This window comes from Acanthamoeba castellanii (genome assembly GCF_000313135.1).
Source record: "Acanthamoeba castellanii str. Neff unplaced genomic scaffold scf7180000084717, whole genome shotgun sequence".
NCBI classification, from domain to species: domain Eukaryota; phylum Discosea; order Longamoebia; family Acanthamoebidae; genus Acanthamoeba; species Acanthamoeba castellanii.
The window spans coordinates 32023-53336 of NW_004457280.1; the positions used below are offsets into that span (position 1 = coordinate 32023).

The 21314-nt window shown below is 57.4% G+C and overlaps 7 protein-coding genes and 1 pseudogene across 7 annotated transcripts in view; 4 read left to right on the forward strand and 4 right to left on the reverse strand.

Annotated features, from left to right (window-relative positions):
* ACA1_353460 (acyl-CoA dehydrogenase, middle domain containing protein) overlaps positions 1-882 on the forward strand; it is a gene marked incomplete at both ends in the record, with an annotated part of 3755 nt that extends 2873 nt beyond the window's left edge. Inside the window, 4 exons of the mRNA XM_004333999.1 lie at positions 47-73; positions 150-408; positions 527-674; positions 720-882. Of these exons, the coding sequence (XP_004334047.1) occupies positions 47-73; positions 150-408; positions 527-674; positions 720-882 (597 nt within the window). The remainder of the gene's footprint in view (positions 1-46; positions 74-149; positions 409-526; positions 675-719) is intronic.
* Positions 883-1382: 500 nt separating this feature from the next.
* On the forward strand, positions 1383-4298 carry ACA1_353570 (uncharacterized protein; the record flags this gene model as incomplete). Its single annotated transcript, XM_004334000.1, has 7 exons — positions 1383-1395; positions 1616-2873; positions 3021-3111; positions 3200-3282; positions 3385-3499; positions 3627-3711; positions 3820-4298. The coding sequence occupies 7 exons, from the start codon at positions 1383-1385 to the stop codon at positions 4296-4298; spliced, it is 2124 nt and encodes a 707-aa protein (XP_004334048.1).
* A 314-nt stretch (positions 4299-4612) lies between these two features.
* On the reverse strand, positions 4613-6618 carry ACA1_353580 (ROK family protein, putative; the record flags this gene model as incomplete). The annotated part of the gene is given in 12 exon segments (XM_004334001.1): positions 4613-4644; positions 4659-4769; positions 4884-4959; positions 5035-5140; positions 5239-5291; positions 5473-5551; positions 5628-5729; positions 5830-5888; positions 5992-6076; positions 6178-6272; positions 6350-6452; positions 6569-6618. The coding sequence occupies 12 exon segments, from the start codon at positions 6616-6618 to the stop codon at positions 4613-4615; spliced, it is 951 nt and encodes a 316-aa protein (XP_004334049.1).
* A 739-nt stretch (positions 6619-7357) lies between these two features.
* ACA1_353590 lies at positions 7358-10421 on the reverse strand (annotated as a pseudogene).
* Positions 10422-11077: 656 nt separating this feature from the next.
* ACA1_353600 (zetacop, subunit of COP-I complex, putative) lies at positions 11078-12114 on the reverse strand (the record flags this gene model as incomplete). The annotated part of the gene is made up of 6 exons (XM_004334002.1): positions 11078-11249; positions 11333-11410; positions 11490-11605; positions 11682-11713; positions 11797-11947; positions 12094-12114. 6 exons carry the CDS (start codon positions 12112-12114, stop codon positions 11078-11080), a joined length of 570 nt encoding a protein of 189 aa, XP_004334050.1.
* Positions 12115-12388: 274 nt separating this feature from the next.
* Positions 12389-14268, forward strand: ACA1_353610 (methyltransferase, YaeB/AF_0241 family protein, putative; the record flags this gene model as incomplete). The annotated part of the gene is made up of 7 exons (XM_004334003.1): positions 12389-12479; positions 12639-12765; positions 12840-12980; positions 13197-13306; positions 13449-13583; positions 13666-13754; positions 13864-14268. 7 exons carry the CDS (start codon positions 12389-12391, stop codon positions 14266-14268), a joined length of 1098 nt encoding a protein of 365 aa, XP_004334051.1.
* A 70-nt stretch (positions 14269-14338) lies between these two features.
* On the reverse strand, positions 14339-18738 carry ACA1_353620 (RhoGAP domain containing protein; the record flags this gene model as incomplete). Its single annotated transcript, XM_004334004.1, has 17 exons — positions 14339-14493; positions 14595-14719; positions 14824-14900; positions 14998-15325; positions 15439-15498; positions 15634-15705; positions 15840-15883; positions 16003-16112; positions 16202-16274; positions 16399-16517; positions 16666-17241; positions 17344-17487; positions 17566-17622; positions 17869-18030; positions 18138-18244; positions 18337-18444; positions 18722-18738. The coding sequence occupies 17 exons, from the start codon at positions 18736-18738 to the stop codon at positions 14339-14341; spliced, it is 2334 nt and encodes a 777-aa protein (XP_004334052.1).
* A 956-nt stretch (positions 18739-19694) lies between these two features.
* Positions 19695-21256, forward strand: ACA1_353630 (SAC domain containing protein 9, putative; the record flags this gene model as incomplete). The annotated part of the gene is made up of 6 exons (XM_004334005.1): positions 19695-19737; positions 19832-19931; positions 20335-20427; positions 20546-20659; positions 20888-20973; positions 21063-21256. The coding sequence occupies 6 exons, from the start codon at positions 19695-19697 to the stop codon at positions 21254-21256; spliced, it is 630 nt and encodes a 209-aa protein (XP_004334053.1).
* Between the last annotated feature and the right edge of the window lie 58 nt (positions 21257-21314).

Here is a 21314-nt window from a genome sequence, read left to right on the forward strand (position 1 = left end):
AAGCGCCTCCCTGGTCACCGCTCTCCGGTGGCTCGCCGCAAAGCAGATCACCCACGTCGCCCAACAGCTCCAGGTACGCACACGCACACACACTGCCGCACACGCACCACCGCACACGCTCAAGTGACGAGCGACTAATGCCTCGGCAGGCTGACGTGGTGGCCGGGAAGGACGTGGAGGAGGCGTGGAACGACAACCTCATGGCCCTCGTCTCCTGCTCCCGAGTGCACACGTGGTACTTTGTGGTGAACTTCTTCCACCAGGTGGTCGAAGAGCAGCGCCAGCAGCGCACGAACGCCGATGGCCAGGCCGGTATCGCGCCGACGCTGCACAAGCTGTGCCTCCTCTTCGCCCTCGACCGAGTCCACGCCGAGGCCGCCCTCTTCCTCGAGTACGGCTACATCACAGGTATGCCCACCGTTCGCCCTTCGCTTTCCATTCTTTTCTTGTTCTTCGCTCTTTTTCGTTTTCGTCTTCGTTTTCGTTTTTGGTTTCGTGCCTGACGTGGTTGAATCTATAACAACAGGTGAGGAGGCAGCGCTGGTGCGCAGGAGCCACCTGAAACTGTGCCGCGAGGTGCGCAAGGACGCCGTACTGCTGACCGACGCCCTCGCCATTCCCGACTACGTGCTCAAGGCGCCCTTCGGCGCCTACGACGGCGACATCTACCGGAAGTACTTCGAGGTTGACCTTCGCTCTCTCTTTGGTGACACCATCAGCTCAGTGTTGACTAACCACATTCCCCACACCATGTACAACTTGAAGGTGGTCACCAGCGCACCGCAGACCAACGTCAACGGACGTCCCTTCTACTACGAGGAGAGTGTGGCACCGCTCATACGCGGCGTGGACCTTGCCGGCCGCAGTCCCGCCAAGCTCTGAGAGCTTCGTTTTTCGGCCGAACGAAGAAAATAGCGAAATTTCGCTCTTTTATTTTCGGATATTTCTTTCTCCTTTTCTTGGCAGGATGACGTAAGCATGACCAAAGGAGGAATAACGGACACCTGAATTGCGAATAGGATTCGGTGTTTGTTGATCAAATTCTCAATCAAACATGGCGTGCGTGTTGTGTCGATTAGCCAGGGTTGCCTGCGACGGGTATTATACCCTTTACCGTGCAAATTCTTAAACTTGATTGCGATCTCACATCTTCATCCTCCTCCGTGAAATGGCACAGACAAGAGCCGTGCACACGGTGCCGAACTCACGGGTGGTCGCATCGGTGCTTCTACATGGACCGACGACGGGGCCGACCAAAACAGCAACGCCGCGTAGCGCCAGGCATGTCCCCCCTCTATATATATAAATATATATATATATCGCTACGTTCGACTCCCCTGTTTGGAGGAGCTCTGGGAGCCTTGCCCCCACACCCATTGGGCATGCCTGCTCCTCGTTCCTCGTCCTAGAGCCAAGCTGCCCCCCGTTATATCGATGTAGCGATTGGGGGCTGGTTGTCTGATGCCCACACAGTCTGTTGGTTCTGTGTAGTGGCAGATGGCGCACCACACACACACAACACACACCACACGCACACCACACACAACACACACACACACATACACACGACACTCACAGTACGTTTCTCACAAACATAGGCTGTCGTTTGTTTCAGGTGTCACGAACATGACGGCCATCAAGCCGCTGCCAACCGGGGGCGCTCCCGCACCCTCCTTCTCCTCCAGCGGCGCCACATCGGGCGCCTCCTCGCCCGACCACTCCGTCGCCAGCACCAGCACCACCGCCAGCACCAACCACTTCATGCACTCGCCGCCGCCCGCTCCTTCGTACGCGCAGCCGATGCCGACGAACCTTAGCTACGGCCTGGGCCTGGGCTTGGATGGGGCCATGGGCTCGCCACTGGCCCGCGGCAGTAGCGTCGGTGGCGTTGGTAGTGGCGGTGGTGGTGGTGCGACGGCGGCCAATGCGTCAGACCTGCTGCTGTCGTTCCTCACGCAGACGGTGCGCGAGATGAAGGAGAAGATCACCTCGCTCGAAGACGACAATCAGCACCTGCGCACGAAGCACCGCAAGCTGAAGCGCCGGCTTAAGGACAACGACGAGCGGGTCGAGCAGCTCTTCAGCACCGTGGCCAACCTGGCCCAGGTCCAGGCTCCACACCCGCAGCAGCAGCAGCGCGTCCAGACTATGCCGACGGCAAGATCCAATTTCTACGCGTCGACATTGTCGTCGTCATCGTCGACAATGCAACCCTCATCAACGTCACCACCGTCGTCGTCATCATCTTCGCCAACGTCTTCGTCTGCCTCGTCGTCGTCGTCATCGTCGTACGATAGCTACTACGCCTACCCGCTGCCGACGGCGACCACTTCGACGACGTCGCGGCTCGCCCTGTCCCACCACCAGCCGCATCAGCAGATGCCGCTGCAGGACTTTCTCGATCGCTCGCTTGCGACCGAGAACGCCGCCTCCGCTGTTTCCTATGGGTCCGGCGGCGGCGGCGGCGGCGGCCAGTCGACGTCGGCTCTTCACAACCACCAGCGAGCGACCCTGTTGCAACAGTACCAGCACCAACGGCAGCAGATGCATCAACAGCAACAGCACCAACAGCTGTACCCGGGCGCTGGCGATCAGTCGAGCACCATCTCTGGCTACGCCGCGCCGCCGGTGTTCTCGATGACGGCCGGGTTTCAGCAGCTGCAGCAGAAGCAGCAACAGCAGCCGGCGGCGGCGGCGGCGGCGGCAGCGGCGGCGGCGATGCGGATGATGATGGAGCCGGGCCCGGCGTGCGGCGTGCCGGGCCTCGGCGTGCCGTCGTATATGATCAACTCGGTCAGCGACATCAAGCGCCACTTCCCCTATTTTGACGAATGCTACTTCGACAAGACGCACTTTGTGGTCAACGACCTGCGGTTCGTCTTCCCACTGCCACATGCTTCATACGATATGTGCTGCTCTCCTACTCACTGCTATGCACACCCACGCCCACATCACCGTACACACGCACCACCGCACACGCACACACCACCGCACACGCACCACCGCACACGCGCACACAGGAAGCCGTATCTGGTGATGCAGTTCGTCAGCATGGATTCGACGGTGGTGACCGCCAGCGATGCCTACTGCTCGCTCTCGGGATTCACCCTAGTACGTACCAGTTCCACTCTGTGGCATTGACTGGCTGGCTGACCGGCAAATCACGCACACACACGCGCGCGCACGCACACACACACAGCACGAGGTCTGTCACACCAAGAAGCTGGTCGCCCTCCTCCCGCGAAGCTACAAGAAGCGCATGATCCCGCTCTTTGTCCACAAGTGCGTGTTGTGTTTCTTCTTCTTCTTACTATGTTCAGTAGTGTGATAATGTTCTTAACATTCCTTGGCCGCTGCTGCTGCTGCTGCGCTCGCGATACACAGTAACGAGCCGAACTCTACGACGATACTGGAGACGGCGGGCCAGCTGGTGCGCAAGGACGGCCAAATCGTGAGCCTCGACTACCAGATGCAGTTCTTCTTCGATGCCCAGGGCAAGGTGCGACGCCGCCGCCGCCGCCGCCGCCGCCGCCACCACCGGGGCACAGCAGTGTGCCTCTCTGGGGGTTGGTCCGCAACGTCGCCGTCTAAATCCCCCCCCCCAATCCCACCCCGCGTGCGCACAGGTGAAATGGCTGTGCGCGTCCATCGAGAAGATGGTGGGCGTCGACAAGTCCTTCGTGTACAACAACTCGTACGATGCGCAGAACGGTACATTACCATTATTTTTTCTTATACATACATTAATATATATATTGAAATATATTTTTTTTTATCTATGACCGGCGCACGGTTGTTGATCATCGGCTTTCTGCACAGACGAGGAGCGGATCAAACTACTGCGGGACCGGCTGCGGGACCAGGAGAAGCAGGAGTGGGACGAACTCATCCACGAATACCTCCGAAGCACGGCCCCGGTGCCCGTGCTCACCCTCACCCCGTGCCTCGAATCCGACATCGCCGCCACGCAACAACAGCAACAACAACCCTCTTCCAACGCCGCTTCTTCTTCATCATCATCATCTTCTTCTTCTTCTTCTACAGCCACGTCGTCGTTGACCCAGCAAGATTTGCCGTCGACGCCGTCGTCATCGTCGTCATCACTGGCCTCGTCGCGAGCAGGGTCGGCCGGCGGAGTCTCCACCACTTCGTCGTCGGGCATCAACTCGCCGCCGGTGTCGCCGCTGTCGCCCATGACCACGAGCTGGCTGGCGGAAATGCTCGCCACCCCGCCCAGCACCTCGTCCTCCGGCGCTGCCAACAACAACACCAGCGACATGGGCTACGACTGCCCGTAGCGCGAGCCGCCAATGGTGTAATAGCGAATTATTTATGATCTACCAACTCCAGAACACTCATGTGGACCAGAAGCTTCGGTGATGATGATGACGCTGTGGACGTGTTTCTTAAGTCTTCTGGAGAGTTCTGTCTGTGCTGCAGAGAGGACGAGTGCTCCTGCGAAGAGGAGGAAGTCCGCATGCTCGTGCCGAACTTTATGCATAAAGTTCTTCTTCTCGCCCAACATCGCTGTCTACCTCCAGACACTTTGCGATGTGCAAAACGGTGCATAACGTTACGCGTTGGGGCAGGTGTTTGACTTGGCTGCCAAGAGCTAGTGTTCTCGTTGGACAACCCCAGCGTTGGCTTGAAGTGATCACATCGCAGGAGACGCGTTGTGGGCAGGGCCAGCCGAGCAAGCTCGCAGGCGCCCACCAGGCCGGCGTTGCCACCGAACGGCGAAAGCGTGATGTAGTTGCCAATGCCTGACTCTGTGTACGCGCACCGGAACACGTCCCTATGAGAAACAGAAACACGCACACGCACACGCACACGCACACGCACACGCACACGCACAGAGATTGTGAAGAGGGGAGGGATCGTACCCGTGATGGCGGGCACCTTGATGTAGCCGTTGAGCAGTGCCAGCACGTGCTTGTGCACGAGCGGCAAAATGGTGGGCTGTATACGATACGCCGCGGGCCGCGTTAGTCCCAGCCAGTGTTTGGTGGGGGGGAGGGTGGCACAGTCGCGTACCCGCTGCATGATGCCGCCGCCCATGACGATGCGGTGCGGCGATACGGTCAGCACGAGGGCCGCGCAGAGCTGGGCCAGGTAGTAGGCCACGTGGTCCCACTCCTCCCTGTCGTCAGCTGACCAACAACCAAGCCCCGGTCAGCTTTCGCTTTCGTTCTTTCGTCCCCTCCCCCCCCCAAGGGCTAAGGGGTGGTATGTCCATACCGACGTCCGACAGATCCGTCCGCTCCACGCCGAACCGCTTGGCCAACGCACGACTGCGATCGCCACACGACACACGACACACGACACACGACACACGACACACGACACACGACACACGACACACGACACACGACACACGACACACGACACACACCAAGAATGAAGAAAAAGAACGAAAGAGAGAAAGTGAGACGAGAAAGAAAGAAGGAAACCAGCTCCCGGGTGGTGAGATACCTGGCCACGAGTCCCTCGACGCAGGCCCCCGTGGAAGGGGCACGTGCCCTCGAAGTCGTCGCCCTTGGCCATCCGCACGCTGTGGTCCACCGATTGTAAGAACGAATGCGACGGAGAGCGCGAGCGGGGGGGAGGGGGGGACTGGCCACGCGTACAAGATGTGGCCCATCTCGGGGTGGAGCAGGCCGTGCACGGGCTTGCCCTCCACGGCAATACCCACGCCCACGCCCGTGCCCACAGTAATATACGCACACGACCTGGACACGACACGACACGACCAACGACACGACACGACACGAATCAACGAACTGTCGAGTACAAGAAAGGTTGGGTGGAGGTGGGAGAGTGAGAGAGTACGGCTGGCCAAACTGGGCGAGGTGCGCTACGGCGGGCGCGTTGACGTCCGTTTCGAACGCCTGATCGCGTAGAGGCCATCGTGAGTCGTTCGGCACGCGAAGTGATGAAAAAGTAAGAAGACGGTGGTGATGATGATGATGGCTGCCGAGCGGGTGTGAATACCGTGGGGACATTGAATTCGGAGAAGCGGCTGAGTACGTCCACGTTGCCCCAGTCCGGCTTGGGCGTGGTGGTGATGTAGCCGTAACTGCACGCGTACACGATCAACAACACGACACACGACACACACGGAACACGCTCAATGAGCACGACACACGCAATGGGATGGCAGCGTGTGCGTGTTGGTACGTGGGGCTTGCGCGGTCGAGGTCGACGGGGCCGAAGGAGGCGATGCCCAGTGCGTGGAACGGCGTCTTCGCGTTTTGCTCGCGCAGCCAAGCCACCTGATTGTTTATTGTTATTAATTATTGTTATTATTATTATAACTCTAATTATGAGCAGGAGAGTGTGGTCGGCGTACGACGCGGCCGATGGTCTCGTCGGGGGTGGTTGTGGGGAAGTTGGCGCGCGCGAAGATGGACTCGGCGCTGCCTCGGGCCAGACCCACCGAGAACGACGTGCCCCTGGTGGTGTGCAAGCGATCGACACAGTGATTCGATTGAAGGGAATTGGGAAAGAAAGAAGAGATGTTATTATTGCTTTTCTTCCCAGTGCGAAAGAGAGGAACCCCAAAACGAACCCAGCCTCCACGCCTGCAAAGACAAGCTCGCTTGTTGGTGTTGCGTCCATCTCTCTTGTACTTGTAGCTACACTACTTGTTTTGTGTTTCTTTCACCATTTCTTTTTTGCCTAAAGTTTTCCTTGTGGGAGCTGGAAGAACAAGAAGACAAACTTGATGAAGCAAGCTTGATGAAGAAGTTGCACAAGAGTTGAATGGGGGGTATTGATGATTTTTTTGCTATACATAAAAGCACAACAATTAAGGTTTTTGTTTACGTTACGTTACGGGGAGTCCCTTGCGTCCTCCTTCCTCCTGTCCGCAGCAGCAGCGAGCGGAGAGAAATAAATAAACTAAAAGCACAAAGACACACACGCGCACTGGAGATGAGAAGATGAAGATGAAGATGATGAAGAGGTCGAGTTGAAGAGACGGCGCTGAAGATGAAGATGAAGAGGTCGGGAGAGGTCGGCGATGTCCTTCCAAACATATGAATGGAAGTCGGAGAGGGTGTGCGGTGGAGGTGTGTGTCGAACCCGGAGAGAGGAGGTGATGGCGAGCGGGCGGTGGAGGAGGTGAGACTTGCGAGGATCCATCTGCACCTCTTCCACCTCCCTCACTCTCGGTGATGATGGTGGTGGTGATGGGAACGGAGAAGCGAAGACGTAGAAGCAGAAGAAGGGACCGGAGAGAGAAGATGAGCGGTGACGAAGGCTGCGATGGGAGAGCGGAGCAAAAGAGAGCCGAGGCACAGTGGGGTGTTATCGATATGATAAGCTTGCGCAGATCCAATCTTCGCAGTCTCTCTCTCTAGTAGACCATGTGCTTGTTGCCTATTGATCAAAAAGAGAAAGAGGAGGGGTGATCGTTAGCATAAGCTTCGACTGGAGGTGAAGAGAGAAAACAAATATAAAACACGAATAGCATGGAAAAGAGAGAAGAGAGCTCACGTCTCGGGAATGACTGCGCTGCCGCACCGGGGTGGGAATGGCCTCCGGGCGAGCGCTGCCTTTGCTGCGGGTCGGGTCCGTCCTTCATGATCTTGTTCTGTATCCTCTTGCCGTAGGGCGTGTTCCTCAGGGCGAACAGGAAGGGCTTGATGCCCTCCACCAGCTTGGCGTGCTGCGGAGGCTCAGCTACCGTCATCGCCGTCTGGATCACGTAGTTGCCGAAGGGATCCTGTCGTTTGCGATAGTGGGATTGATGTGAGTTGAGGTGTGCGTCAAGCACGTGAAAGGAGGCAACAAGAGAGAAACCTGAATCAAGCTCTTGAGGTGCTCCGACTCGGTGAGTTCCTTGACCATCCAGGCCCTCGTGACCGGATCGCAAACATTCAAGCACTACCACGAAAGATGCACGTTAGCTGGAACACAGCATTCGGTGTGCAAAACGAAGCTTGGGCTGCAAAGTACCTTTTCTACAACGTTCGAGCTGAACTTCTGCGTCGAGAGCTCCGAGAGGTGGGTCTTGAACTGCAGAATCAGGTTCGCCAGCATGCGCGGGTAGGGCAGGTCCAGCACGTATTGTACAACATAGTTTCCGTAGGGGTCCTTCACGAGCGTAAGACCGTTCGCCGTAATCTCGTTCACGAGTTGCAGCTGCAAGAGAGGGGACGAACAATATGGCGATCAGACAATTGAGCACGAGCGCTAGGACACGCGATGATCGTCTTGCAGTAGTACCTTCTGGGCCTCCGAAGCGTGGTCGATGCAGCGCTGGAGCACACAGCAGCCGTGGCGGTGAGTGGCCACCTCAACGCAGTGACCGGCGACGGCGTCGTAGATGAACTGGTTGTCCTGAGCGCTCAGGTGGTTGAGGCAGCGCTGCACAACGTGGTTACCGTTGAGGTCCTTGATGAGCGGGACGACAGCGGCCTTGAGCCCACGGGTGACGAGGCGAATCTGAATTGAAGAAGACGTGTGAATACGCGAACGGGCAAGAGAGAAGGAGCCGGTGATTTGATGGGTTACCTCCGCGCCGCTCTTCAAACACTCGATCATCTTCTGAACGGCACGAGTGCCATGCATGTTCTGCGAGATGCGGATAAGGTCGTTCGCCACACTTTCGATCAGCAGCAGACGCTGCTTCTCTTGGCAGTGCTCCAGCAGCTTTTGGCACAGATAGTTGCCGAACGGATCTGTTGGTTCGAATGGTTAGTGGTCACCACACGACGATGGCACGCAGCATGCGGACTTACCGGTCATCAGCTCGGCAAAGTGCGGGTACACCTCGTTGAAGATGATGTCTACGGTCTGGGTGTTCATCTCGTCGAGCTTCTTCTGCAGGAAACGGCAGCCGTGCTGGTCCTTGCACATCGGATAGATCTGGCCGATCACTTGGTCGATGCTCGTGTAACGTCCAGCTGCGAGAACGAGCGATTCAGCATGAAGCCTTGCTTCAAGAGCGACAAAGGCGATTGCGCGTACCCAGGGTGTTGGTGCCGATGACGAAGGACTGCGCGTTCGCCGCGCCGCTCGCGCCAGCGCCGCTGGCAGCACCACTGCCGCCGGTTTGACCAGCAGTGACGCCGTTGGAAGACCTGCGCTTGTGAGTCTGCGACTGGCTGCCCTTCTTGCCGCCTTTGCCTCCCGAGCCCGGAGCTGGGACCGACACGGGCTGCGTAGCGGGAGGAGTAGCCGACCTCGCGGGTGTGCTGCTCGAGATGGCCGAGGGACCGCCAGAGGGAGCTGTGATCGACAGCACGCGTGTAAGCTCCTTGGTAAGAGCGATGGCCACACTCAGGACACTGTGGGTGCATACCGTCGGTGGATTCCGTGTCGACGTGGGCGAAGTTGCACCTGTCGCCCCTGCTGCAGTAGCCCTGAGCGTAGTAGCGGCACGGAATGGTGGAGGAGTCGGCAGGGGCAGCCACTTGGGCTCCTCGGCGAGGCTGAACACGATGCACGATAAGAGTATGGTCAGGAGTGCCCCACGTGTGAAACGCGAATGCAAGTGCACTCCGTGCCAAGTCGTGCGTACCTCTTTCCTCCTCTGCAGCGGTACGTCGCCAGAGATCTCCAAGTCATTCAAGTGACTGCTCGACCGCAGAGACGCTGAGACCGGGAGGGGGCTGGAGGCCACCGCTCGATACGGGCGACTTGGGCGGGGGCGAAGGCTCGTCAAGGGGGCTGGAGCGTCCGTTTTCTGGCAAGGAGAAGTGGTGAGCCGCTAGCTCGCTCACAGTGCTGATGGCCAGTTCTCAGAAATTGAGAAATGCGTACCGAGATTTTCTGCTTCCCAGAGGCGAGAGGCGGCGAATCGCTCGGCAAGCTTCTCCGCCATCGACTGGCCATTCATGAGCGCCATGTTGTGCACCAGCGACGAGATGTCGTCAACGGAAGACGAGATGCTCTCGGAATCGCTGCTCAGATCTGGGATGAGGGAAGTCTCGTCCAGAGAGTAGTCCTCGAGCGACGAAATGCTTGCCACTCTGTGCGGCATGGGCCTGGACCACCTCGGGCTTCCATCTCGCTCGTCGTGATGGTAGGGCAGGAAGTTCCTAGCCATGGGGGGGCTCATTCCTGGTGAATATTGCTGTGCGAATGGACAAAATTGAGTGTAAGCGGCGGCGTTTGTCCTGAATGGGAGGGCAGTGAGCCTCTGGAGTACGTACGAACTCATCCTCAATCGAATCGAAGACCTGCCTCTCGATAGGGGGCGGAAGTTTGCTGGGGTCGGGATGCGAGTTGTAGAAGTGGATGTAATCGTCATCGGCACGAATGTCTGCCGCGCCAGCAAACAGGCGGGCATAGTTGTTGCCCATGGCGAACAGGGACTGCTCCTGCACCTCCAGGATGGGCGGGGCGGAGGAAGTCCTCTGCGGCATGTCCTCCCTCGATGTGTAAAGATCGGAATCGGTTTCGCTATCGCTCATCTTGCTGTTCGAATGGATATGCTATATCTTTCTATCTAGCGTGAGCATATAACGATTGATGCTGTGGGTTTATGTTGAATGTCGAGGTCGAATTGACCGCGTTTCTGCTGATGCCGGAGGGAGGGAGAAGCAGAAGATGAGGTGGGATGAAGCGCGATGGGGCTTTCACGCGCGCTCTCCCGCTTTTTCTGCTGCGTTCGACTTTCCTCCTCCTGATGAACCTTCAACGCTGTGCTGCTGTACGGTGGAGAAGAAGATGGCACGATCCCTCCTCAGATCTCGTAGCGAGGAAGCACAACTTTCCTGCTTTGCGCCTTTTTCTGCGTCGCGGCCTGTACGACCCACCCCCTCATTTTAAGGTGGCGCACGTCACCAATTCCACCACCACCGACGAATTTTCTCGAGCTTCGTCTGCGCTTGAGCGGAGAGTGGGGCCGTGCGCGGTGTGGCCGGTGGTGGAAAACTCGACGGTGGCGTGAGCGGCCGCACAAGAAGACGAAGAAACCAAGAGTTGATGGTGCACTGGAAGAGTTCTCTCTGGCTAGCGTAGAAGCGCTTTTGCTTCATGCCCGCATGACGGGCTGTTCATTGGACTTTCCAGAGATATCTCGCTCAGAGTGAAGGTGTACGTGTGTAGGCCTACATACGTACTTCTTCTAGACACCTTGCGCCCTGAGGTTGCCGAGGCCCTTGACGACCATGTCCTTGGCGCTGTTGATGGTCTTCATGGGCACGCCCATGATGGCGTCCTCGCCCCTGCCGTCGGGGCCCTGGGTCCGCATGCACACTCGGTCGGCGATCACCTGCGGCTCGGTCTCCATCACGACTCTACATTGTTTGATTGTCGATGACCGACCTCGGATGAGCAAAACACAACGCGATTGATCTTGAGGGCATCGCTTGACTCGTACCCATCGTCGACCAGCTCGTCCATGGCGAGCAGGAGGAAGTCGAAGTTTTCCGAGAGGGTCCTCTTGTCCACTTGGTTCCTGTAGTTGGGTGGTTTGGAGCTCAGACGACGCATTGTGTGTACAAGCCTTACAGAGCGTCGGGTTGGGGAGGGCGTACTTGAGTATGAGGGAAATGGTTTCGATGTAGGTCGTGAGCACAGACCACAATACGAGCTCGTTCTCCTCGAGACTTCCGATCACGAAGAAGTGGACATCGGCCACGGTTCGGAACACCTGTGGCCACACAACCAACGCCGTAGCGCGGTTAGCCAGCATTCAGAGGGCGCACAGGCCTTGCAGGGGGCGGTACCCCGATGATGTTGTCCAGCAAGATGATCTCCGCTGCGTGGGTGAAGAAGAACATGTAAGTGGTGAGGCCAGCAAGGGGAAGGTGCGATGGCGCGTGCTGTGGTGAGGAAGGGTACCGGCAGGATGAGCCTGGGCCTTGGTGAAGAGCGACTTCTCGAAACTGAGCTGCTTCTCCAGCCCCGGCCACTCGGTGGTGAAGTACCGAGCAGCAAGTCGCTTGCCGTCGCTGTCCAGCAGTATAAATGCCTTGGTCGTATACAAAGTGCCCTACGCCAACCACATGAACACACGTAAACTACAGCATTAGGGGCAAAGATGGAAAGATGAATCGGTTTAAGATGACAGAGTTGAGGCGCGAAAGATGGGTGGCAGAAGGAGAGGGATAATGAAGGGGTTTATGGCCAGTAGGGAACATGTAAGAGCTGGCGTACCATGTTGTGGAGTAGTGTGTTTATCGCAGTTGTGGCAATCTCTACACGGAGGCTGACCCTTGGCGGCTCTCGACTTTCCTTTTCCAGACAGGCATGTGATGCATGCACCGCATTTTCTTTTTCATTTTTAATTATAACAGAATTATCAGCCACGTTGAATTCATCTACATCACACTTGCTGATTCTGGAGGTACCTTGTTCTTCGGATTTGGATTACATTCAGCTCAGGGCTGCATTATTTACATGTATTGATGTATTCCCCCCCCGATCAAAGGAGATGGAGGAAGAGCGGCTGCGTGAGGAGGTGGCACGGCTGGAGCGAGAGGTGGCCAGCCTTCGTCGCAAGCGTGATGCCGACCGCGCTGGTCGTACCCGCGCCGAACGCGTACGCTCTCCTCGCCACCAAGCGCATCTGCAATTGCCACTGGCTCCGCCCCACCTGTCTTAAACGCACGACACACACGCGGCATGACCGCACACGCACGACACGCGCGGGAAATATCAGGAATTGAGGCGTGTGCTCACAGAGAGGGCCGCAACGGGATCGTCGTCAGCCCAGGGCGATGAGGCCGGACAGCTGGCCACCCTCTCGGCGCCCATCAAACCGATCGGCGTCGTGCGCTCGCCCTTCCCCTCGCGCATGGGCACGCCCAGGTATACCCCCACCTGCCCCCTCGCCGCCCGCCGATGGTGGTTGGTGTGCGCATAGCTCACATTTCGCGTGGCAGACAGGGCATGCTGGCGCCGGCCACGCGCGGCTGGATCCAGCTGGAGGGCAGGCTGAACCCGGCCGAAGCGCTCGACGGGATTCAGCAATTCTCGCACGTGTGGATCGTCTTCGTCTTCCATCAAAACACCAACGCCTCCAAGTATAACACAACGGACACGACACGACACGACACGACACGACACGACACGACACGACACGACACGACACGACACGACACGACACGACACGACACGACACGACACGACACGACACGACCAACGACACGACACGACACGACACGACCAACGACACGACACGACACGACACGACCAACGACACGAATAACCGGCCCAACGCGGCTTGCTCGCTCGGCCAGAGCCATGCTGGGCGACAAAGGGCTCAAGGCCAAAGTGCGACCGCCTCGGCTGGGTGGAGCGCGCGTGGGCCTCTTCTCCACCCGGACGCCCCACCGACCCAACCCCATCGGTACCCCCCCTCCACACACTTCTTCCATCATTGCCGTCATCATCATCATCATCATCGTCCTAATCATCGCCCTCTTCATTCTCTTCGTCATGGCGCTTCTCGTCGTCTTCGTTCTTCTTCTTTCTTTCTTTCTTTCACGCAGGACTGACCATCGCCAAGATCGAGCGGCTGGAGCGAGGAGTGCTCCATATCTCCGGCGTGGACCTGGTCGACGGCACGCCCGTGCTGGACATCAAGCCCTACCTGCCCCGCTACGATTCTCTCCCGCACGCCGCCGGTGTGGCCCGCGCCCAGCCCCACCAACGATCCACGCGCGCCCACCAATCGTTCGTTAACTAACCATGTGTGGGCTTGCGCAGTGCCGGACTGGATCGACGACGAGGGCGCCACGGTGCGCGAAGACGCCGGTAAGGAACTGCACACGGGATCCATCCGCTCCGTGCACTGGGTCCGTTCTTNAACCCCCCCCCTGATGTGCGCTCTGCTAACGTTTTTGCTTTCGCGTTCGCTTTATCTTCTTCGTTCGTTCTTCGTTCTTTGTGCGGCGGTGGGGGCAGACGCGGGAGAGCGAAGAGGCGGTAAACCGGCTGCTGGCCGACGGTGCGCTGCGATTCTACGCCGCGGGCGAGGACGATCAGCTGCGGCAGGCCATCGACGAGGTGCTCCGCCTCGACCCGCGCTCCGCCTTCCAGCGCTCCCTCTCCGCGGCGCGCGGCGCGACAGACGGACACGCCGACACGCCGGCAGCCATGGCAACGTTTAAGGTGGCGTTCGACAGCGTGGAGGTGGAGTTCGCCTACCCGAGCCACGACGTCATCCGCGTTCTCGCGCTTCGCCTGCGGCCGCCACCGGCGTCAACAGAAAACGAAGAAAGAGAGATTGAAAACGAAGAAGACGGAAACGAAGGCGGCGAAGAAAGGCAAGAAGAAGACGAGCGCACGCAAACCACAGCTGTTTCTTAAGTTACAAGAGAGAAAGAGAGAAAGAGAGGTAGAGAGAAAAAGAACGAAGCGTTTCTCTTTCTACCCCCCATCAGGAGAGGTTGACGATGAGGTCGTGCACGAAGTCCTGCTCGTATCGGGTGTTCTCCATCAGGTCCTGCGGGTTGTCCGACGGACAACGCAGGAAGGTGGGCGCGAAGATCATCGCCAGGTTGTTCACGTTCATCTTCGTCCGCGCCTGGTTCTCTATTTTTTGTTTTTCCGGCGTGTGCGGTGGTGCGTGAGTGCATGTGTGTGCGGTGTGTGCGGTGCGTGCGATCTAAGACAAAGGCTGTGCCGGACGGTACCGGGTTGGGCGAGGACTTGAATGAAGCGGATGACGTAGCGAATCACGCTCTGGTTGTTCTTGGGGCACTTGTCCACCACCTCCTTGACCCGTTTTGGGTCGTGGCCGCTCTTCAGCGCCTTATCACTGTGATCAAGTGCCACGCGACCCCACGTCAGCTATTCTTCACGCCGCGCGTGTGCGGTGGTGCGTGTGTGCGTGTGCGTGCGGTGGTGCGTGTCGTGTCGTACTAGAGCGCATCGGGGATGAGAGGATGGGCCAGCTCGCGCATCCACAGCTTGAGCAGCGCCGCCGGCACATTCGCGTCCTGCACCACCACCACCCATTAGCGTGTGCGTCATGTCGTGTGTGGTGTGTGGTGTGTGTGGTGTGTGTGTGTGTGTGTCTTTGTGCAAGATGCGCACCCGGAAGTTGGAGATGTCAAAGTTGCCGCACTCGATGTCGGCCTTGCTGGTGTAGATGCCCTCGGAGTCGCCCGGGATGCGGAAGAGGCCCTCAATATTGCACCCGTTGAGCCGCATCACCGAATCGCAGAGGAACTCGACGATGCGGGGCACCTGGGCCGACGGGTTGAGCGAGCGCTCGTGGGTCATGATCTCCTCCAGGTCCGCCCCGAACGGCGAGAAGTGGAACGGCGCCGCGATGATCTTCTCGATCTCGCGCAACGACGGCACACGGCCGCGCGACGGCCCCTGCTTCTGGCACATCAGGTTCAACTTCTTCAGACAGAACCTGTGCGTGTCGTGTCGTTGGTCGTGTCGTTGGTCGTGTCGTGTGGTGGAATGTGTGTGGCGTGGAATGTGAGTTATGGAATGGCATTTTAAGGTGGCGGAGAGGGGCGGGACCTGGCGTAGATGGCCTCCTTGCCCGCGTCGGAGCCCTTGCGGACGTGCTCCTCCAAATATCTGTGGAATAATGAATGGAGGAGACGTGAGTGCCGGCAATCGCGGTGGGCGTGTGTCGTGTGTCGTGTGTGTCGTTTGTGTCGTGTGTGTCTTGTCGTGTGTGTCGTGTATCGCGTGTGGTGCGTGAGGGCGTACTTGCGGAACCAGGCTTCGAGGTCCTGGGTGGGCGGGAATGTCAGGCAGCTCACCACCATCAGCTCCCAGCCTCTGTACAAATACTCACTATACACGTTTCCGAATAGAAGTGGTTGATCAGCCACACGACACACACGACACACACGACACGACACGCATGACACGCATGACACGCACGCATGACATAGAAAGGAGGAAAGAGGTACTCGTTTGGTGTGTAGCAGGTCTGCTTGCACAGCTGGCAGAACAACTGTTCAATGGGAAAAGAGAAGAAGAAAGAAAAAAATAGAAGAAAGAAAGAATGAGTCGAAACTGACGACGAGTCGTGGCCGTGTTGTGTGTGTGTGTGTGTGTTGCAAAACAACGAACCTCGTCTCGGATCTGGCCCTCGGTAATGCCGTCGGCGGCGATCTGGCGCGCGATGGCCAGCGGTGACTCGTTGGTCTCTCGCTTGATCACGCCCTGGTATGCCAGGATCACTGACCACCACAAAAAACACAGTTGTCGGGTTTTTTTAACTCCGAGCCCAGAATTGGTGCAAAGTCGGGGAAGCGAGTAGGGTACGTACGTTTGAATAGGTCGAGCGCCTTCTTCTGGAGCTCGGGCTTGTGGAAGTTGAGCAGCGACACCTCCAGCGGTTGCTGAAAGAATGCAAACAATGGCACACGCACGCACGCACGCACGCACACACACAGTCGCGCGTGAGCGTTTTTGTACACAATTTGACTCCTGGGCTTTTGGAGGAGGGTCATTGGGGGTGCCCACCTTCTGGAACATGAGCATCTCCTTGACGGGCGTCTTCTTGCGCGTGAACACGCCCTTCTTCTTCTGCGCGTTGAAGAACTTCCTTGCATAACCCTCCAGCTGGAATTTGTTGATGTCAACTGTGTGCGGTGGTGCGTGTGGCGTGTGCGTCAGAATGATCATCACAACACAAAGCCGTGTGTGTGGTGTGTGTGTGTGTGTGTGTGTGTGTGTGTGTGTGTGTGTGTGTGTGTGTGTGTGTGTGTGTGTGTGTGAAGTGGGCCGGACCGATGATAGACTTGGGCATGGTGGGCATGATGTCTGAGCCGTCGCTCTCCAGGTCGTCGGCTCGTGAGATGATGTGGCTGCCGCTGTTGCTCAGCACACCCTGCGCAATGTCCCTCTCGCTCATCGACGCGCTCCGGCCGCCGCCGCCGATCGAGTGCGTCTTCTTGTGCTTGCTGCCCTCCTTGCCCTCCTTCCCGAAGATCGCCGTCTTGCGGAACGCCAGCTTCTTCTTGCGCTCGCTCCCGCCCTTCTTCTTCCCCTCCTTCTCCTCCTTTCCGCCCGAACCGCCCGACGCCAGCCCAGTCGCCGCCGCAGCCGCCTCGGCCGCCGAGCCCCCGCCGCCGGGCGACGACGATGGCAAGCCGCGCGGCGAGACGATGGTGGCGAGCGAGCCGGCGGGCGGGTGGTGGTGGTGGTGCGGAGAGAAGGCCAAGGCCTGCTGGGGCAGGATGAAGGAGGACGAGCGCGGCCGGGGGTGTAGGCCGCGGGCGCGGTGGGCATGGTGATGACCGATCCGCCACGCAGCGGCGAGCCACCGCTGCCGGCGCAGGAGGCCGGCGACGGCGGGAACATGGGCTGCATGGTCAGCCGGCGGCCGTTTCCTGTGAAAAGAAGTCACGAGGAATGTATGAGGAATGCGGTGGAGAGACTGGAATGTGTGAGGAATGTGGTCCGTACGGGGTGAAGTGTTGATGTCGTCCTGGGTGTGCAGCACGGGGAGGGGCGGCGGGATGTTGTTGCTCTGCGCGAAGCCGCCGCCCTTGCCCAGGGCCACGGTGTGGCGGTTGCCCGAAGATGGCGCCCCATTGCGCACCATGACGCCTGCATTGATAACGATCATTGTGAACCCAATCAGACAACATATTGTGGCGACAGGGACAAAACATAAGCGTCGCGTACTCTTTGGTCGTGGCGGAACGCTGACCGGCGAAGCGGGTTCGTCGACGGTGATCGTCACTTGACGGAGGTGGGAATGCGGTGAGCCAAGTACACGACGACACCACGCGACGCGACACGACACGCACGACACACATGATGGGAGCCTGAGGCTGTACCCCGGGGTCGAGGAGGCACGACGACGGATTCGTCGCTGCCCAGGCTCGGGGGAGGAGGCGCGGCTGCTGTCGATGATGGGAAGGGGGTCGTCAGCAAAAGACACATTAAGGCGGTGCGAGCCTGACTTGAGTGAGAGAGCGCGCGAACCCTGTTGGCTGCCGGAGCCGGGCTTGACCCACGAGCTCTGGCCGGTGGCGCTGTTGACGTAGTAGGTTAGCCCGCTCTTGAGGTCCACCACTTCGTTCCATTGGCCGCCGTTGGCCGCCGCGCCTCCTCCGCTCTCGGGCACGATCACCAGCGGCGTAACACCTGCGCACACATCAAATACATAAATAAACAAATAACAAATAAGGGTTTTTCGAAAGCAATATAGAAATAAAATAATGTGAGCAATATAAAAGGGAAGTGAATGGTACCGGGTGGGGCCTCCCAGACGGTCTGTTTGGTAGAGGGATTGTAGAAATAGGGCCGGCCGCGGCTGGCATCGAATAGTTCCCACCACTCGTTCTTGGGTGTCGCTTGCCTGTTGGGTTGGTGTGGCGCGAGCAAACGTGCGCCACGTTTTTTTTTGTTATTTAACAAAAAAAACAAAACAACACAAAAAGCAGAGCGTACTGTTGAAGCTCGGGTGGCGTGGTCCAGGTGGTCTCGCCGGTGTGCGAGTTGTAGTAGTAAGCCTGGCCCGACGCCTCGTCCTTGAGCTCCTGCCAGCCCGCCCCTCGACTAAAAAAAAAGGGAGAAGCGTCTCCCCAATTAATTAGAATATACCAAAAAAGTAATAAGTACAGAATTAATTTCTTGTATTTAATAATTTGACACCCTCCATATGTTAAAGCATTAATATGTGTGGGGGGGGGAGAACGAAAAGACACACACAATGCTATGTGCACGCGCGACTTGAAAGAACGAAATTGGGGGGGGGGGAAGGAACGAAGCCACACGCTCGATCGGAAGATGAGGCCGGAGGTAAAAGAGATGAGGAGGCATGAAGCCCGCGTACCTTGTGGGGCTGCTCATTGCTTGACTTGTTGCAACCTAAAAAATCTGTTCGCCCAATCAAAGAATCTTTCCTGGCTGCACGAGGCTGGGGCACACGGAGCCAAAAAGACGTAACGCACAAGACAGGTGGCGTTGGATACCAATGAGCCGTTCGTGCCGCCATGGCGGGAATTTGAGTTATCCTGTTGGTTGCCTGACGCCCACCATCACGTGCCAGCTGTCACGTGGGCAGTTCACTCTTTGAGCTCAGGCCATGCACACCACAGGCTGTGTGACAGTGATTGTGATGGTACTCTGTTTGTTCTTGGTGGAGCTGATCACAGCTGGGCTTCCACAGAGGACGCTGCATTGAATGTTACCACAATGAACTCTGTCTTGACAGGTGGAAAAGGAGTTTGCAGTTTCTGCTTTGGCTAATTTATTTCCTTTTTATTTCGAAAACGCAACAGAGCAAGAAGAAGAGGTAGATGTTGGCGATCTTCAACGTCAGGCGCACGGTGTTGGACGTCTAAACAGCTGCACATCTTCAGCAATTGCCGCATTTCCGATCGTCGGGAATCGCACATCGAAATGCAGGGATTGCAAAATTTTCAATTTGGGAGGAAGGCGGCATTGATGAACTCATCTCCTTCGACGCTCTACAACACTTCGACGAACACGAGCACACAACCATCTTCATCTAATGGAGAAGGAAAGGCAGCGCTACACAATTCCTCCTCGAATGTCCTCACAACGACGAAGAAGGCCAGCAGCACGGGCAAGAAAGGAGCAGACGAGGATTTTTCCTCTTCATCTGGCGAGTGGAACACCACCGCAGGCGGGCGTCGGTTGGGGCTGGGCCATCTCATCGTCGAATCGGTTCAGGGCGAATGGGTACTTGTTCAATCTTGATTTTGCTCAATTTATTTAAATTATTCTTTTTAATCTGAATAAACATTATTCTTTTGGTGCAGTTCATCGTCTCTACGCTCTCTATGCGGAAGGACACTACGATCTTGGCCGTGCATCCAGAGACAGGTACGCACAGCTCGGTCAGGTGATGCCTGGCCGGTGGTTCGCTTTCTCACCACTTTCTCACCTCCTCGCTCGCTGCTCTGTTCTCTGTGCACAGGCGCCCTCCAGTTTGCTGCAGTGAAGGGCAAGGACATCTTTCTCAACGAGAGCGAGGCAGTGGCCTACCTGAAGGCCAACTACCAGCTGAAGAACGCCACGTACGTGCTGTTCACTCCCTCCTCGATTATCGCGGGATAGTCCCACTTGAGTGATCTCTCTTGAGCCCATGATCCCGATCCTCTTCATCATACCACCGTGTTCTATATTTATATTTATGTTCTAATTTATTCTCTATTTATATTTATGTTTAGTCTTTGAAAGGAGATGTTCCTCACCTGATCTGATCCACGCACGCACTGTGTTCAAATAGGCGAGCCGAAGCGCTTCTGGGTTATGTGTGCCTGCAGTCTGTCGGTGCTGCCTGGCTGGTAGTGGCCACAAAGGTTGAGCGCGCGCGCGCGCGCGCTCTCTCTCTCTCTCTCTTTCTTTACACTGCCGGCCTAGTCGTGCCCGTGTGCTCACATCGAGAATTGTCAATCTATGCACCGCCCAGGTGCGAAGGGACATGACGCTGCCCGGAGGCCATGGCGTGTTCACAATCATGGAAGCCAAATGGATGAAGATGGATCTCAACTACCTGGGCTCACCCAACAAGTACGGCGTCAATTGCTTCTTTGTCATGAGCCAAGATGACAACAGCGCGCGTGTTTATTGATGTCGCTCGTTCGCTCGCTCACTCGCGAGCTGTTCTTCTTCTTCCCCGTTATAACAGGGTTGAAGCCAGGAACATGGAGGTCATGCAGGACTTCCCACTCGAGGGCCTCCACTTCTATTGCGACACTTTCGACATCACCAGACCCTATCCCTCGCCCTATCCCGTCGACCAGTACGCTGCGCAACCGCCTCTCCCGACTTCTCTCTTTGTCCCCGGCATTGTGTGTGTGTGTGTGTGTGTGTTGTGTTCTCAGTATTTTTGACTATTGCTTCATTCCAGGTATTGCGAAGAATATGTGTGGAATGAGTGGCTAGCATCTCCATTTCAACGGTTCTTCTCTCCGCCTTTCAGTTCTTCAGCCAACGTTTATCGCCTTTTCTTCTAATTACTGGACCGCAGGGAGGGACTTCGCATGTGGTGTGTGGTCATGCTCCAGGGCGTGGCGTTGACCAAGACGATCCCTGTGGCATCTCACAAACCAGCCTGTATGTACCTTCAGAACACAACACTGCTTTCGCGCCGCGGCTGCTTCGTTTGTTGCATGCTGACACCTACCCTTGCTCTCTGTGCGCAGTGCACCTTGGAGTGCTCACGCGAAAGAGTACCATCAACGCCGGCACTCGGTACTACGCCCGTGGGCTCAACAAAGCCGGCGGGCCCGGTAACGAATCGGAATGCGAGTTGCTGATGTGGACCACCACAGCCCACTCGGACCTGGTATGTACTCTGTTCCCCCTCGGCTACTGCACCGTTGTCCCCGACCAGTAGTTGATCACCAATCGTCAACATTGTGTCTCCCTAGATCAACTGGCGCGCGTTTTTGTGG